The sequence below is a fragment of the Rhinolophus sinicus genome, linkage group LG16, assembly GCF_036562045.2.
Source record: "Rhinolophus sinicus isolate RSC01 linkage group LG16, ASM3656204v1, whole genome shotgun sequence".
Taxonomy (NCBI): Eukaryota; Metazoa; Chordata; class Mammalia; order Chiroptera; family Rhinolophidae; genus Rhinolophus; species Rhinolophus sinicus.
The window spans coordinates 25,956,468-25,974,194 of NC_133765.1; the positions used below are offsets into that span (position 1 = coordinate 25,956,468).

General features: G+C 48.7%; 1 protein-coding gene across 2 annotated transcripts; it reads left to right on the plus strand.

Moving 5' to 3' along the window:
* The first annotated feature begins 895 nt into the window (after positions 1–895).
* On the plus strand, positions 896–14,730 carry TCHP (trichoplein keratin filament binding). 2 transcript variants are annotated; one of them, XM_019757512.2, is made up of 14 exons: positions 906–1,033; positions 2,006–2,193; positions 2,284–2,477; positions 3,268–3,478; positions 4,037–4,093; positions 5,797–5,865; positions 6,492–6,665; positions 7,603–7,715; positions 7,887–7,953; positions 8,959–9,131; positions 9,932–10,013; positions 11,367–11,552; positions 12,223–12,366; positions 13,380–14,730. In XM_019757512.2, the coding sequence occupies exons 3-14, from the start codon at positions 2,284–2,286 to the stop codon at positions 13,410–13,412; spliced, it is 1,503 nt and encodes a 500-aa protein (XP_019613071.2). In that variant the 5' UTR covers positions 906–1,033; positions 2,006–2,193; the 3' UTR covers positions 13,413–14,730. The 2 variants fall into 2 exon arrangements, with proteins under 2 accessions (XP_019613069.2, XP_019613071.2); XM_019757510.2 differs by lacking the exon at positions 2,006–2,193 and having other exon boundaries at positions 896–1,033.
* Positions 14,731–17,727: the final 2,997 nt, after the last annotated feature.

Here is a 17,727-nt window from a genome sequence, read left to right on the forward strand (position 1 = left end):
TCTTAAATTTAATTTTCTTGGATTTGAGAGCACTGATTCTGGCTTTGCTTTTAGTTTGCCTGCATAGGCAACAGAGGCATTAGAGCCACCGCCATCGAATGGTCCCCTTGTTTAATTAATTTAGCATTCTTCTTTCACAAATGAGGACGCTGAGAAATGACATGACCTACCCAAGACCTCTACACAACTACCGTGGTAGAGGTTGAACAGAGGCCAGCCACGATGTTCAACAGGATACTATACTGCATTCAGGAAAAACAGAGAAAGGGAAGGAAAAAAATGAGAAGAATGGGAAAGTGAAAGAAAAGAGAATGAATGAAAGAGTGGACATTTTTCATTATCTTTTTAATGGAATAGTTGAGACATAAAATAATACATGTAACACATGTGAGTCATAAAATATACTAATAGAATGAACACGAACCTACAACCCATCTAAGACAGTAGAAAGTTACGAGTAATTTGTATCTACTTACACCAGGGGTTCTTCCAGTTGGTTGCCCATTGAACACTCCTGGGGCGCTAATGCTCTGAGAGAGACTGACGGGATTTGCTTAGAGTTTAGGCTGGGCATCTAGATTTTTTTTAAGACATCTGGATTTTTAAGTCCTCCTCAGGTGATTCTAACGTGCAGCCAGGTTTGAGAACCACTGGCTTATATTCTCCTCCCCTACTGTATCCCCCTGACTCCCTCCATCCTTACCTTTATCCACCCCCAGATGACCACCATCCTGAATTTCATGTAGTGAATGGATTCTTCCTTCATCCTTCGTTTCCAGGACAAGCGATATTTGCGATTTACCTCCCGCCCACCACGAGGGGGCGCCAGAGAAAAAAAAGCACCTTCCTTTCTGTGCCACCGGGGTCGCGCTGGAGTCGGCTTGGCCCTGGTGGCGTTCCGTCGCCGTTCTGTCGCTCGGGCAACGAGCAGGGAAACGGCGGGCTTTGGTTAGCGCGGCCCGGGAGGGTGGCCGCGGGACGGGCGGGCTTGGTTGTGGCCGGGCGCTCTGCGGACTTCGGGGCGTAGAGAAACGTGAGTCGGAGCTCAGGCTGAGCCGGGGCCGGTCTTCCTGGCTTCACTCTGCCTCACCGCGCGCTGAGTCCCGTCTCTTTCCTCTGTGACCCCTTGTCCTATGTGGATGTTGAGGCCGCGAGAGGGATACGACTTGTTCAGGGAGCAGCCCAGCTTGCTTGTGGCCGATCCGAGACCGGAATCTTAAATTTCTTAACCGCTGGTGCAAAGATTTCTCCACGGGCAGCTTGCAGGGCAAGGAAAAAAGCATGTCAAGCCTTCCAGTCTCAAGGCAGATTATAAACAGGCCAGCCGCAGGCTGAACTTGGCTCACAGACGCAGATTATTTCCCCCGGGTCTGGATGACTCTGAATTTGAGATTGGCCTGGACCCAGGTCTTCTGCTTATTCCACAGACGTTCCTTAAGCACTGTCATAGCCAGGCAGCACTGGGTAGACCCTAAACACGGGGGCCGGGGCGGGGGGCAGCTTTTGGTCAGGGCAAAAGAAGTCTGGAGTGAGACCACTCTGCTTTAAAGTCTCCAGTTGTGTCCCCAGATTGCTATGTGCCCTGGGAAAATCAGCACCTCTCTGGGTCCCAGTTTCTCCGTATGTAAGATGAGGGAGCTGCCCTTCATGCCAACCCAGAATGCTTCCAGGTGTGACACCAGGACTAGGTCCCCCCCTGGGGGCTGCCAAAGCCAGGGCATGCCTCTTGCAATCTACAGAGCTTGGACCCTGCGTGGTTTAGGATCCCAGCTTTCTTATTTCCTGTACTTCCTGGTTTTGTGGTCTTGGGCAAGTCACATTACCTCTTTGAATGTAAGTTTCCTCCCCTGCCAAGTAATGGAGTGATTGTAGTAAAAAAGATCATATATATCAAGAGCTTGGTACATATGTTCCTTAAATTATCATCCGTTACTTTATGCAGAGCATACAAACCCCCAATGTGCCTGGTCTCCATTGCTAGGACTGGTTCTCTGTCTGTCTGCAGTGCCCTTGATGACGCACAACACACAGCCAGGTGCAGTCCAGGCTTATTTAAAACTGATGATTTGCAGCCCTGATGGCAAATCATTAAAAAAGTGCTGAGGTCTGGGACCTACGTGCAGACGTTTTGGGTTTCATTGGTTTGGAGTGGGGCCGAGGTTCCGTCAGGTGATTCCAGTGGGTAGCCAAGGGGTGAGGACTTCTTCCTAAAGGGGCAAGGCCAAGCTTGTGAGGGGTCCTGGGGTGGCAGCTGGCTCATTTTCCTACCATTGCCGTTCTTAGATGGCACTCCCCACGCTGCCCTCCTACTGGTGCAGCCGGAGGCTCCTGGATCAGCAGGTAGCACGACAGCGGCACCAAGAGCAGCAGGCCCGGCTTCGGCAGCAGTGGGATGAGAACAGCCGCTACTTCCGGATGTCTGACATCTGCAGCTCCAAACAGGCAGAATGGAGCTCCAAGACCTCCTACCAGCGGAGGTAACGGTGCGGTGACCGCGATGGGATGGGAGTGGGCAGCCGCTTGCTGGTCAGGGAATGTGGCCTGCAGGACCTGGGGGAGTGTGGCTTGACAGCATGTTTTCTCGAAGGAGTTGCTGGACAGCACGGATTGCCTGTCTGGTGATGCTTTTCTAACTGGAAATTGAAAAACCGATCATCAGTGAAGTACTCCATTTGTATTGAAAAAGAAAATGATAAGAAATGTATGTAGAATCTGGAAATCTTGTAACCCCACGTCCCCAGAAGGAACCCCAGTTACCAGCCTGATGCGTAGCCTCCCACACTTTTTCTCATTTGTGTTTGTGTATAAACACACACACACACACATACACCCATTTTTATAAAAAGATGTGTAAAAGCATGGGAGTTAAAAGCAGAGGCTTTGGAGTCAGACAGACCTAGGTGGAAATTCTGTGTCACGTGCCGCATGAATGAGCCTCAGTTTCCTCATCAGTGAAGTGGGGCTGACACAGAACCTACTTTGTAGGATTTACGTGATGATTCATATCAAACCATTCATGGTTTTAGTTGGTACAAATAATATTCTCTAGTACTGTGATCACTATCCGTGAATTACACGTTTTCTTATTGCAAAAACAAGGTTCTGTTCTGCATAGTGTTCTGTGACCTGCTCTGTCCCCTTGGGCTGGAGGACCTTTTCCCGTGTCACCGTGTTATACCCGCCTCAGCCTCTTTGCCCACACAGCAGAGCAGACTGGTCCGTGTGACCGTCGCGTGACTGATTTATGGTGGGCTCCTTCTTACCCAGCATGCACGCCTACCAGCGTGAGAAGATGAAGGAGGAGAAGAGGAAGCATCTGGAGGCCAGACGGGAGAGACTCCAGCAGCTTCTGCTGGAGGAGCAGGACCTGCTGGCCAGAGAACTGGAGGAGCTACGGCTGAGCATGAACTTGCGGGAAAGAAGAATCCGGGAACGGCACGGGAATCTCAAGTCAGCCCGGGAAGAGCAAAGGAAACTGGTAAATTCTCATCGCCCTTAGGAGCGTTCCCCAGCCTGTCAGTGACACACGCATGTGGGTCACCCCTGGACGCTGGTCTGATGAGACAGCAGTTAGCTGCAAAACCAGCTGGGAAAACTGCTTACTCTTAAGTCATTCTTCACGTGTGCGTTTTGCAGGAGTCATCTTTATTCTCTGTGGCCCTTTAAATCATTACATCCGAGCCCTTTTTCTTTAGCTTGGGACTGGTATATTTTATCTTCCAAAGTGGTTGTGTGGAATGGCGAACCCCAATCTGTGTTTTTAAGCCTGCTGTGCATTTTGAAATAGAGCTGTAGCATCAGATTTTGCCCCGCTTTTGTCACCATTGTAAGAGTCATTTGTCAGTACCGTCCGGTCCCACTCAGGTGTCTGGCTCCCAGGCCTGGGTGCAAGGCGGGGAGGTTTGAAGGGCAGGTGCAGTGCCAGTGGGCCAGTGGAGCAGCTCTTCACCGCAGCTGACTTCCATTGTGGGTTCTCCAAAATGTGCGTGCATTTGAAAAGCAACATCAGGCTTCCTTCTTTGTGTTTTCTTGACAGATTGCTGAACAACTTTTGTATGAACACTGGAAGAAGAACGACCCCAAACTTCGAGAGGTGAACACCAAATCCATTGATTTGCCTAGCTAGATGAAATGAGGTTTCCTGACTTGTTTTAAACTTGCATCTTGTGCTGGGTTGAGAAAGTAGGGAACACGCCACAGCTGAAAAGAGCACCACACAGAAGACCTGGTTCCTTTGGTTGTTTAACCACTGTTTGTTTATTGAACATCTGCTGCAGTGTCCACCTGTGGGGGCGTGGAGATGAGAGGTGGTCCCGTGGGGGAAACAGTGGGCAGCTCGTTACAGTACAGGATACAGGGTGCTGGGCAGGCTGGGAAGACGGGCATCGGCAGTGTCCCTAGCTCAGTCGGAGGTCAGGGAGGCGTCCCACGGGGGTTGCAGGGATGGAAGAGTTGGGAAGGACCTGGGCATTAACTTGATGATGCAGAGTAAGCAGCGCACGTTCTAGTTCAAGGCAGCCATGCAAGAATCAGGCCTGGGTCATGAGAGCAGAGTGAGTGCAGGGAACTACAAGTGGATGGGAGGCTGGGGTGTCGGGGTGGAGTGGGGTGGGAAGGCCCAGAGCGGAGGCTGGTGAGGCAGATGGGGCCACTCCTTGGGCAGCCTCGTCTGCTTCCCCGGAAGCCTGGGGAGCGCCTGGATGATTTTAAGCAGGGGTGCGATGGGATCCCAGCTGCATTTCAGGGAGCAGCAGCTCAGGCAATTGAGGGGCTGCTACAGCAGCCCAGGTGAGTGATGGTGTGAAGGCCTAAACTGGGGTGGCAGGGGAAAGGAGGACAAATCCAGGATGTGGAGGCTGGGAGGGGGGGCGGGCATCTTGGCTTGGGTGGCATTGTTCAGTGGAGATTGGGCCAGAGGGAGGTAATCCCATCACTGCATCTCAAATTATTTCAACTAACCGTTTGTGTGTACGTTTAGTGGTATTAATGTATATATTCATAATTACATGTAGAAATTGCCAGGCACTAAGTAACGGAGCATCTCTGCTTTGGAGTATGTGCAGGTTGCACTAACCACGGGAGGATGCTGCTGCCTGGGCGTGTGTCGGCTTAGTACGTCCTCCCAAGTCATTTACTCAGAAAGGCTTATTTAAAACACTTCAGATAGTCACAAATGTGCATATTTCTAAGTTGAGAAAGAAAATTTAAACTTGTATAAACAATTTCCCAATGGAAGCTTTTGGACAGAGTACTGTAATTCATTTTCTGATCCCAGAGCTGCTCTAAACCCAAATCTCTTATTAACCATCCAGACTTGTTCCATCTACGAGAGCAGGTGCCTTCTGATACAGGGAGCACATGTTTCACAGCTACTGCTTTGCAGAGGAAGTGCTGGGCAGCCGGGCAGAGAGGGTTGAGTCTTACCAGCTCCTGCTGCCCTGGGGCCTGGCATGCTTCACACCAGCCAGGGTGGCCTTTGAGATGGTATTTTCACATTGGTGTCTGCTGACCTGTTCCTGCTCAACTCTGAGGGACCTGGGAGAAAATTGTCTATTACTTCGTTCCAGTTCTTGAGATTGGTTTAGAACTGTCTGGTCCTTTGGTTTTCTAATTGACTTGCAATCAGACTCTGTATGTTGGGGTCATTATGTGCTCCCTTAGCAGACAGCTGGGCCCCTCTGAGTCCTCACCAGAGGAAGTCATGGTCACGTTCCAGGGCATGACACTGTGTTCCCCAGTGCATATCTGTCAGAGGAACCAGTGAGGAAATTAATTTTCTGCCTCTTCTCCCCTCAGATTGAACTGGACCTCCACAAGAAGCACGTGATCAACTCTTGGGAAACGCAGACAGAAGAGAAGAAGCAGGTGTGGTATGACTGGGAACAGTCCCATGTGCTATGGCGGGAGACTGTCTCTGTGTCTTTGGATTTGTTTCTTGTTTTCAATGTTAATGACACCAGTCCAGGAACAGGCTGTTTCTCACTTTCAGTAACACATGTTAAAACTCAATGCTGCTCTTACACGTATCAGAATCCTATCATTTCCGGGGAGAGAATAACACCAGGTGACCAGGGCTGATCGATGATAGGGCGAATGTGTGTTTTAAAGGGCGTTTTTGTGGCTGGCAGTCTCTTGTGATATAATGTGCATCATACATTCAGCCTCGGCCTCACAGCTGCACCTCTGGGCATAAAAGTCCACATCTCCATGAACCCATCACTTTGCCTCCGGGTTCATTTTGGAAAGTGTTTTGTTGAGCCCCTCCTCCGTGCCAGGCACCACGCTGTGTGTTTCCCCAGCTTCGTCCCTCAGGGAGCGTCAGCCCCATGGGTCCCACGGCCCCACAGGGAGCACCCAGGGTTCCATAGCTGAGAAGTGCCCTGCTCTGGAATGAAGAACCGGGCCCACGGCTGGCCGAGTGGCTGTGGGGGCTGGATCTTTGCTGGCTGCGTGTTGCACATACTGACCTGGATTCATTTGGCCCCATGTAGCAAGAGGCGACGGAAAAGGAAGAGAACAAACGGTATGAAAATGAATATGAAACGGCCCGAAGGGAAGCGCTGGAACGGATGAAAGCAGAAGAGGAGAGGAGGCAGTTAGAGGATAAACTCCAGGCTGAGGCGCTGCTCCAGCAGATGGAGGAGCTGAAGGCGAAGGAGATGGAGGTGAGGGCGTGCCCGCGGCCGCATGGCTGCCTCTCAGCTGCTTGTTGGTACAAAATGGGCATTGCAAACGCTGTTCTAAAAAGAGATCATATCAAGGAGGTGAGTCTAAAAAATGCAGCAATCGGGGGTTCTCCCTTCTGATATTTATTCCCACCTGTGGTTTTTCCATACTCCTTGGCTGTATCGCGTGCTCAGATTCTAGAATGTTAGCGACATGGAGATAATACCTGTTCTCTCAGACGTGTTTTGAGACCTGCTATCTGAGAGCCTTCTTAGAACTTGGAGTTTCCTGTGCACAAACTAGACTTGACTTGCTCTGATGTTCTAGCACACAGCTCTCCCTGGCGAGCAGGTTTGGGGTCTCAAGGCCCAAACTGTGAGGCTCTTTGGTCCAAGAGGCTGTTCTGAGAATACCGTGCAGTTTGCATGTGGGGGCTGGACCTTCCCATTCAGATGAGGGGAGCACCCCCTCCCCCAGGCCTGAATGATTCAAGACCTGGACTTTTAGTGCCCACTCCTTATGCAAGGTGCTAAGCACTGGGCTGGGTGCTAGAGATACAGCCGTGAGCAAGGCCCACAGTCCTGGGCCTCACGGCAGGAGCAGTGGCAGGTGGAGGAGACAGATGGGAAGTCCCAGTAAGGCGTGGACGATGCAGGGTCCTGGGGGAGCATGGAACATGAGGCTCAGCCTTGTCCACAGGGGTGGGCAAGGCTCTTGCAGGATTGGCTCCGCTGCATTGGGATGAATGAGTGAGTTCAGCTGGGCCAAGGCGCCCGGAGTCCCAGAGTTGGGATTGTGATCACGGGGGGGTGGGGGGGCGGCGGGAGGGTGCAGGCCAGCCCTTGTCACATAGTGTCTGTTGAAAGCAGAGATGAGGAATGAAGGAAGCTCTGATTCTCGTGATCTTAATTGGGGTTGCTGTTGTCACAACCACAGGCCACCAAACTGAAGAAGGAGCAGGCGAATCTGTTGAGGCAGCGATGGGAGCTGGAGAGGCTGGAGGAAGAAAGGAAGCAGATGGCAGCCTTCCGGCAGAAAGCGGAGCTGGGGTGTGTGTGAGGAGGGCTGCCCCCACCTCTTTCTCAGAGCATGTCACTTTCTGAGACTTGTGTTGGTATCCCTGAAACCGGGAAGGATACAACCTGTAGTAAGTAGCTGTCTAACCTCCATTTAATTCTTTATCAGACACTGAAGGCGACCCATATTTTGCTCCTTTTTAGACGCTTTTTGAGACATCAGTATAATGTGCAACTCAATAGACGTACACAGCAGATCCAGGAGGAACTGGTAAGTTTGAAAGGACAGCCTGTCATTCCTTTCACACTTTTTCAAAAAACATGTTTTCAAAAAAAAAAAAAAGAAAGAAAAACATGTTTTCCATTGCTCTGTAATGAGTGCATCCTGGTAAGAAGTCGCACACGGAGTGAGATTCCCCCTGGAGCAGCCTCTGCAGTTCCACCCCCTCCCCAGAGGTGTCTGATTTGGCGTGTGCCCTTCTACATACATGTACATGTACATACAGGGAAATGGTGCTTTTTTAAAAATGCACTGGAAGTTGCATTCCTCGGCACAGGTACCTAACAGTATATCTCATACTTTATAATCATTCTACGTAGACTGAGCTTGTTCCTTTTTACTAGCTGCTCAGTATTCCTGTCAAGTATTTTAATGGCCTCCCTCCCTGAGGCCGGGACAAGGAGAGCAAGCAAACCGTTCCCTCCCATCCCTGCCTGCTAGTCAGGTGTCACTGTGGTCATCGGGTGGCAGCACCACTGCGGTTGTCCCTGTCATGCCGCTTTTCCTGCCCCTGCAGACGTCTCTCCCCTCTCAAGGGCTCCAGAGCACCCTCATTCTATATCGATGTACTGTGGAGACGTACGTAATAGCTGAGTCCCTACCCATGGGTGTTGGCGTTGTTTCCGCTTTTTCCCTCTTCCGTAACGGCTGCAGCGAGCATATAGCTCCGTGCATGTGTGTCCCTGTAGTCTGCTGTTAGAAGTGGAATTGCTGTCAAACTGTTCTAAAAAAACTGCCACCAGATGTGTCTGCGGGCAGGGACACCTGTGGTGGCAGAGGGGTCTCCCCTTAGGCAGGGAACAGCTCCGGGGTCTGTGCAGTGTCGTTGTTAACCTTCCCTAAGTGATGACACCCTGACTCTTCAGAAGCAACCCAACGTCTTCCCATCTCTACGTAGAGCACACTAAGTGTCTGCGTTCAGTGCTGGGTCCAGAGAGGAGAGGGGCTGGTGGAAGTGGAGGCTGTGGCTGCCAGAGGGCTTCCTCCTTCCTCCAGGAGGCGGACAAGCGCATCCTGCAGGCGCTCCTCGAGAAGGAGGAGGAGACCCAGCGCACGCACTTGGCCCGGCGGGAGCAGGCCCTGGCTGACGTGGCGTGGATGAAGCAGGTCATCGAGGAGCAGCTGCAGCTGGAGAGGGAGCGGGAGGCAGAGCTACAGCTGCTGTGGAGGTGAGAGGTGGCAGCTGTCAGGGCTGGACACGCCTGGGTTCTACTCGGGCACCTGGGATCCCGCGGGTCTCCGCGAGGGTGGTTATTGACACACCTGTCCTCGGTCCTCTGTCCGTCGTCCAGGAGGAACCCATGTTTGCTAGTGGACCTGGCTTGTGGGAGTGTTTCCCTTCCGTTATTTAAGATGGAAATTAGGATTTAGAGTAAGGATCTGCTCATCTGAAATCTTAGAAATTGGAAAGAAAGTGTTCTAAATTATGGAGATGTTGAATGTTTCTTAGGTCTATATAAATGGGTCTGCATCCAAAAATTAATCTTGTAGATGGAAATAAATAACAGGTAACATTTATTGAGCACTTATTGTGTGCCAGACACTCCAGCCAAGTAGTAGATACTTGGGTCACAGAGACTCGAGCAGGTCACTCATGTGCCTCAGGCCACAGGGTGGGCTACTAGGGACCCCAGGAGCATGGTGACAGCTCAGGCACCAGCAGTGGCCTTCCTCCTCCCTCATGGTTTCATTCACCTCAGTGTTTAAATGGCCTGGATGTAGCTCATCACAAGTGCTTTTTGTAAGGAGATGGCGTATCTAAAAAGGTAACTTAAGGTACTTACCGTAGGACTGCTTTCGGTGAACTTGTCCTTAATCCGTCAAAAGTTCACGTGGTGGATAAGTTTATCTGAAGGTTGGCCCCCCCAGATGTGTTCTGCCGGATGCTTTGGAGCCCTGTTGGTTCTTTAGTTCCCTTCTGCATTGGTGGTGGAGAAGAGCCGGCTGACATCGCTTTGTGTTTCCCTAGGGAGGAAGCCAAGGAAATGTGGGAAAAGAGAGAGGCAGAGTGGGCCCGAGAGAGGAACGCACGCGACAGACTGATGAGCGAGGTAATCCTGTGACAGACACGGGCTGGCCGGTCCCCGGGCGGATGTTGGCACTTAGTGGCCACGTACTGACCCTACCAAGTGTTCTGGGAACAGAGTCCTCGCTGGTTATTTTCAGTGGACCTATAATATCATAAAAGAAATATGAACTTATTAGAAAAAAATGTCCGTACAAAACAGTGAAAACCGTCACCCAGATGTACAGAACCACTATCACTTGTTTCCTTCTATGTCCCTGTCTCTGTCCAGAACTTTTTCCCTGCGCATTTCTTCCTAGACTGTGCAATTTGACGTCAAGCATTTTAACAAACTATTACATCTTTGTAAATATCATTTTTGATGGCTGCATAATATGTCATCATGTAGGTATACCATAGTTTGCTTTTCCATTCCCCTTTTGTGGGCATTCCATTTTTTTTCTAATTTTGAGCTGTTCCAAGAAACAGTGCAGTGACATCTCAGTGCATAAAGCTTTTCCATACTTAGAATTCTTTTTTCCCTTGGGGTGCATAGCCAGAAATAGACTAAAGAACATAAATGTTTTGTCAGTATTTAAGGAATCTGTATAAGACACATCCCAGCTAAAAGGAAATATTTTTTTTGGGGAAAAAGTCTTCGTTATCCATATATTGAAAGTTACCTTACCGTGGTTTAAAATGGAAATTACATTTAGTGCATATCAGTATGCTGCATTTTAGAATCCATGGGCAATCGGGTCCCAGTTGGTACCTTTTCACTTTTGTGAATACCAGATATTCTCCAGCAACTTTTGATTTTTCCCCATTGAAAATGTTCCTCTTACTTGTAGCCACTTTATGTGTCCCCTCCAGAGACTTAACTGTTGAGTATGGGGGGTGGCTTCTGGCCGTTCCTGGTTCCTGAGTCCTGACCGTGGTCTGGGCTGGTGGTGGACCAGAATCCTGCTCTGGGGCCCAAATTCCAAAAGGTTGGGGGGATGACCCAGACTCTACCTCTGGTCATCTGTGTGGCTTGTGGCTTGCTTCTTTTTTCTAGAACCTACCAATAGGGAGTGAGACTCAGCTGCTTGCTGTGTTTGTGTGTTCCTGTGGAGGGAGCTCCAGCCCGCCTACTCTGAGCTCTTTGGTGCTCAGCTGTCTTTCCATAAAGCACAACCCGCAGATATTTTGTGTGTGACCGGGGTGGGTGGGCTGCACAGGCAACAGTGTCTGGACGGATTCTGGAGTCTGGGCTTGCCTCCGTGCCGCATCTTTAGGCTGAATTCAGGCTGAGGATTCAGCTGGGTCCTGGTGTAGCTGCAGCCTGTCCACGGCTTGCAGAACAGATATCTGCTGGAGTCAAACTAAAACTTTCCCTTCTCCTTCCTGCTGAGGTTAGGTCCTGACAGGTAGACAACAACAAATACAAGAAAAGATTGAACAAAACCGGCGGGCGCAAGAGGAATCCCTAAGACACAGGGAGCAACTTATTCGAAACCTTGAGGAGGCAAGAGAGTCAGCTCGTCGTGAGAAAGAAGAGAGTGAAGACCTGAAATCGGCCCGGAAACAGGAGCTGGAAGCCCAGGTGGGGCCAAGTCCGTGGGCGGGAGGCAGCCTCAGCAAGGGGGGGTGAGAGCTGTGGTTCCTGCATCATCGCGGCACAGGGTTCAGGGGCCTTTGACTTCTTTCCACAGCCCGACAGTAGTACTTGGCCAGGAAGCCCACGTTGGAGAGCTCAGTGCATCCCTTTTTATTTTGAGCTAAAATCCTGATCCTCCTGATTAGTGGAGCCTTCACTCCAGGTCCTCATGTCATGTCAATGACAAGGCTGTCATTACTGCCCGGCATCTCCTTTCCCTGTCTGCTTCTGAAAGCCTTTCACTCCCTGGGCCCCAATCCTCTGTCTGTTCAATTTGTGTTAGATAGTAGGTAACACAAAGTACCTTTCCTTCACTTCGTAAGTTATAGAAATGTCTCATCACTATGTGAGACGCCTGAAACTAATATTATGGCAACTGTAATTCAAAAATGTTTTTAAATTAAAATGCTTCCAAACACATGGCCACCTCCAGAGCTTTTTACAAGGTCCATGTTACCACACCATGAAAGCCCTTCCCACTTATGGGCACTTGCCATCACTGTTCCTCCCCTCTGACTCTCCAGCTGGGGTAGACTCACAGGCTTTCCCTCTTCATCAGGGGCAGGCCTCTGCCCCTTGGGCCTTGTCTTGGGGTGACTCTGCTTTTTGTGCCCAGGTTGCAGAGCGCCAGCAGCAGGCGTGGGAAGCGGAGCAGCAGCAGGAGGAAGAAGAGGAGGAGGCGAGGCAGGCAGAGCAGTTCACAAACGCCCTGCTGCAGCAGGAGGCAAAGATGATGGCTGAGCGGGGCCACCGGCCCAAGGTAGGGAGCCTGCAGGTGACAGCGCACCACTGCTGGGCCACTCGGCTAGCTCCCGCTCTCCAGGACTGGTCAGTGCCCAGCTCTGCATCCCAGCCAGCTCGAGTTCTTCCTTGCTCTTGTGTTTCTCCTTTTCTGGACTAGTAGGGAACCTTGACACAGGCTATGTTTCATCCTTGGTTGGGCCTCATATAGCCTTTGAGGTGATTTTGCTTTGGCTCCTGTCACCAGGGACCCAAGGGCTGAGGTCCTGACTGTTAAGCTGTTTGCCTGTTGACCCCGTTTGGGGACAAAGCAATCTAAGAAGGCTCGGGCCACAGGTGGCGAGAGGTGAAGGAGCTAGCCCTGACTGTCCAGACTCAGCGCCCGGGTGACCAGGCCTGTGTCCTTCCTCTCATCCTCTTGGCACCTCTGGTTGCCCTTCCCCATTGTTTGATCCTCCCTTCCCATCCCCTCCCTTCTTTCCCTGTGTCTTGAAGTATGTGAGTGACCCCTTGTTTAGGGCACTGTAGGGAACCCAGAAGCAAAGGCTGTCACCCCCGCTCCAAGGGAGCTGACGGGGAACTGACGGAGGGCCCAGCAGGCATGTCGCCTCTGCCCCTCCTTTACCGGGGCCACCCAGGTGCTCTGAAGTGCTACAAGACACAGAGGCTGGCTCCTTTCTAGTCAGATAACTGGAAAGCCCATGAAACAGTCAGAGCAGGTACTATACCTGCTGCAGAACGCTAATATCCTAACCGGCTGGGGCTCTTGAGCAGCAGAGAATAGTCTTTTCTAAACTTACTTGACCATGGGTCAGTGTGTGTCACACAGCACATGTGAAAATGATACTTAGGGCTGCTATTTAAAAAACCGAAGTCATCAAGTGCCTCATTTGTAGCTTCGGTTCAAATGTCAGCTGTAAATGAAAACAGCCATTTATACTGTGCTTTTGGCTCTTATTTAGAATGTGTTCATTCCCCAATGCTCCAGAGACTGCCAGTCTGATCAATCTTGTGTTTTCTTTCTTTTCTTAGCCTTACGGACATCCCAAAATTGCTTGGAACTGACTTCGTTGGTACTATGAGCACAGCGAACACGGATGGGCAGGCCTTGGGTAGGCAGCCGCCAGGGGGCTTTACAATGTTCTAGTGTTCGGGTCCCTGTGAAGTAGTTCAGTGAGGCCGTTCAGGTCCATGATCAGATGGATCAAGGCCTGGCCAGACTTGAAGGTGTTACAAAAACGCAGCACCCAGTAGGAGGCCCTTTCCTGCCTCTGTTACCCAAGAAAGTGGGGTTTTCGTAGTCACACATTGACAGTGCTGTCACAGTCTTGGAATATATTTATGAATAATGTAAGATTTCAAATCAGTGCTAGAGTTACAAGTTGTTCTCCATGACAGGATTCATGATCTCCTATTGTCTTACCCTTAATTGTCAACCTCCAGTGAAGCCTCCAGTGTGAGATATGTGAGGGGAAGTTTTTTAATTTTTATAATTGCCATTTAAATTTAGCTATTCTGTTACAGACAGACTTGTAGGTCTTGGTGTAAGTTTATTTCAGGGCTTATTAATTTAGTGGTCCCAAAAGGATCACATCTTGTTTTCTGAAGAAAGAACTGTGAACCCTAAGGCAGTCTGATGTAGTCCATGGACGCTTTCCAGAAAGGTGGTGAAAAATGAGTCATTCCTGCTTTAGGAAGCATTTTGGTAGAATCTCCATAGAGCATTGTGTGGGGGGGAAGTGATCCCAACATGTATGTTACTGAGCCTCAAAAGGGGACTTCAATAGGTCACTTGGCTGGCTAACCTTTTGGCATGACACTTTGGGCCTCTCGTGTCTTAGAAAGGTCTCAGCTATCAGCCTTCTGGGATTTATGTGCCCAGAGAAAGGGGCATTGAACCTGAAAAAACTAGGTCAGACTCAACCACAGATCAGCCAAAAATTTCTCTTCCCACGGTTACATCAATGTGACGTGGTTCTAGATGAATCTCTACAAATAGCTACAAGTTCCTTGCAGCAGTAACCCTATTTTTATGACTTGTATTTTTTTCATATTCTTCCTCTGAGGTGTCAGTTTTTCATTACATTGTGTTCAGGATTCCATAGCTCAGTAAATTTCAGCTAATGACTCTTCCAGGTTATTAAAAAGCAGAGTTTATTAAAAAAGATCCTGAGTCTAAGGGCTGCGTTGCCTTTAAAAACTTCCATTGTGCTATAAAAACAAATTGAGCTGCAAACTGCATCCTTAATCTGTTTTTCATTTTCTTGTCTTGAATGTCTGTGCCTCTGATCCCCTGAGCACCACTTTCATTATGCACGCTCATGTTTACTTCCCCTGTTTCAGATGTGCATTAATTGGGAAATAAAGTTCTGATTTGATGGCATCGCGTTCAGGCTGTTATGTTGCTTTTATTAACTGCTGCAAAGTGGGTTGTGTAGAATGACAGACTTTTACTGATTTAATCCACGTCTCCTACAGGTTTAGATACTCTCTACGACTGGTCACATTTTCTAGGTTACATTCATTCTGCTTGTGAAAGTGGTGGTGTCTCCCCTCTCATTTCAGTCAGATCCTCTTCTAAGTAAACCACAGGGAATTAGGAATCACACTGTCTGAGCTGTAGCATAGAATCGGTGTGGAGAGAATGCCTGATAAATAGGCACAAATGTTTACTGAATTTTTAATTTCTTTGAATTTCTTGTTTTCGCAGCCTGCTGGTAATTTTCCCTATTAGCTTTAAAGACTGTGTTACACTGGTTCTCTACCATAATATATTTAAATGTTTCCTCTCTAAAATATTTGCTTCTACATTTAGAGCTTCCATTGTCTTACTATTTCTGGTATGTCCCACACTCCTCTTATCTTGTATATATTTTGATTGTGTTGTGGCTATTATACATATATTGGTTTTATTATTTTTAAGCACCTTCTACTTATTGTAAAATTAATGATTTCTAGACTATTCTGCAGAGTCTTCTACAAAGTTGAACTCCTTGAGAGCAGATGGTACTGAAGCCACTAATATAAAACGATTCTTATTTTGTTCAGTATGTATGATTTTACTCTTTCGGCTCATTCAGCACATATCCTCTGGGGGAAGATGCAGCGCTAGGTCTGGGGAAGTTACAAAGCTGAACGAGAACAGTGACAGGAATCAAACCAGTACACGGATGAGCAGATGTCATTGGCAGGCACAGGGCTAGCTGTAACTCATGGGACCTGAAGGGACCATTTGTGCAATAAATTTATTCAGTACATCCGTATTTCTTTATGGATACAATGAATATTTTTTCACCATGTGGGTTTTTAGGTAGTTTCAGTGTTCATAAAATATAGCACATCATATGAGGTCTGACAATTAAGTTCATGAACTTGTTGCAACAATGTTGCTAACCTTTTTCTGATATCAGAGGAATTATTCATTATGAATTTGTACCAACTGGACAAACAGTTAACCAAGTTTACTACTTGGAAGTGCTGAAAAGGCTGCGTGAAAAAGTTAGACAACCTGAACTTCTCACCAACAATTCATGGCTCTTGCATCACGACACTGCACCAGCTCACAGGGCACTGTCTGTGAGGGAGTTTTTAGCCAGTAAACAAATCACTGTATTGGAGCATCCTCCCTACTCACCTGATCTGGCCCCCAGTGACTTCTTTACCTGGAGATAAAGGAAGACATTTTGATGACATTCAGGACATCAAGGGTAATACGACGACAGCTCTGATGGCCATTCCAGAAAGAGAGTTCCAGAATTGCTTTTAAGGGTAGACTAGGTGCTGGCGTTAGTGCAAAACTTCGCAAAGGGAGTACTTGGAAGGTGGCCGTTGTGATATTCAGCAACGAGGTCTGTAGCGCTTTTTCTAGTTTGCGAACCTAATTGTCAGACCTCGTGTATCCCGTTTCTGTGTAGAAACATTTAGTGTTAGAGAACATTGGTGTGTGGGGATTCCTATGGGTGAGGTAATCTAAGCCCGGGGCACTGTCATTCATGCTGCTGTCTTGTACTCCTGAGACGAACTAGGAGCATTCTGGCTTCCAGTTAGCAGGTACATTTCTTGCTCCATCTGGGTTGACAATACAAATGCATTTCTTTGGGCACTTTTGCAGAGTGAGTTTGGCCTCTGCCAGTCATAACCCGAGGAGTTTCAGCCTTTACACCCAGGCCTCTCCCCACCTCGCAGAACTTCCTTCCTAGGTGATGTGAGCCTGGCCTCTGGCTTCCAGCGCCATCTCCACATCAGTAACTCGTGGATCTGTATCTCCAGGCCAGACTCCTAGATTCACCACCACTTTGACATCTCCACCATGTGTCTCAAAGTTCCCTCAAGCTCAGCACAAGACGATCAAATGGTCTCTTCTAAATTCCCGTCATTAACCTAAAACAACAGCAACCACCACCTGGCCCATCTCCAGTGTTCTCAGATAAGTGTATGGCACCACCCTGCGTCCTGCCTGCTGCAGGGGCCATAAGCCTGGGGGCACTTAGTCCTGTCACTGTGACCTGGAATCCCCGAATCGATCACGTCGCCCCCTCTCACTACCCTCTTTCTTGGCTACCACTGACTTCTGCCTGAACTCACCCATCTACCTCACTTTTTTCTCCAACCTGCAGTCAGAGATCTTTTACACACACACCCAAATGAAAATCTTCCATCCGCTTCAGTGGTGTCCCTCCGCACTTAGGACCAAGCCCCAAATGCTTCCCTAGCCGACGGGCCCCACACAGGCTGGCCGTCCAGGAGCCCTCCCTGAATACATCGCGCTGCCTCTGGGCCAGGAAATATAACTACCAAGCAGATTGGTCCAAAGATGTTCCTCACAGCGTTCGTTACAGCAGCAAAAACTGACCATCTAGATGTCTAACATTAGGAGGCTGTTTGAGTTGGGGATTTCATGCAGTGCATTAAAATGAAATGCTTAAAAAATTTTTAAAGTTCTGGAGAAATGTTCATGCTGTGTTAAAAAGGTGTTGAAAAGCAATATTTCCGTAATTTCATTTTTAAGGAAACAAAATATTTTGTGGGTATTCCTAAAAGTTGGGATAATGGATATTTTTTATTTTGGGTGCTTTTCTAGATTTTACCCAGAGAATATAACCTTTGAAATGAGGGGGAAATGTTATTTAAAAAAATAAAAAGGCAAATACTAGATATAATTAATAAACTACCAGATAAAAGTAAACAACTTGATTCCTTAAGGAGGTACTTCCCACCCTCGGACAGGGAAAATTAGGGACCCATTCCCAGATACGGGTGTGGGAGGCTTGTCAGGGCACAGTGCTGTGATGCTCTCTCAGTGTCTAAACAACTGGGATGGATATTATGAAAAAAATCCAGGCTCAGAAGGTCACATGCTATGATTCCATTGATATAACAT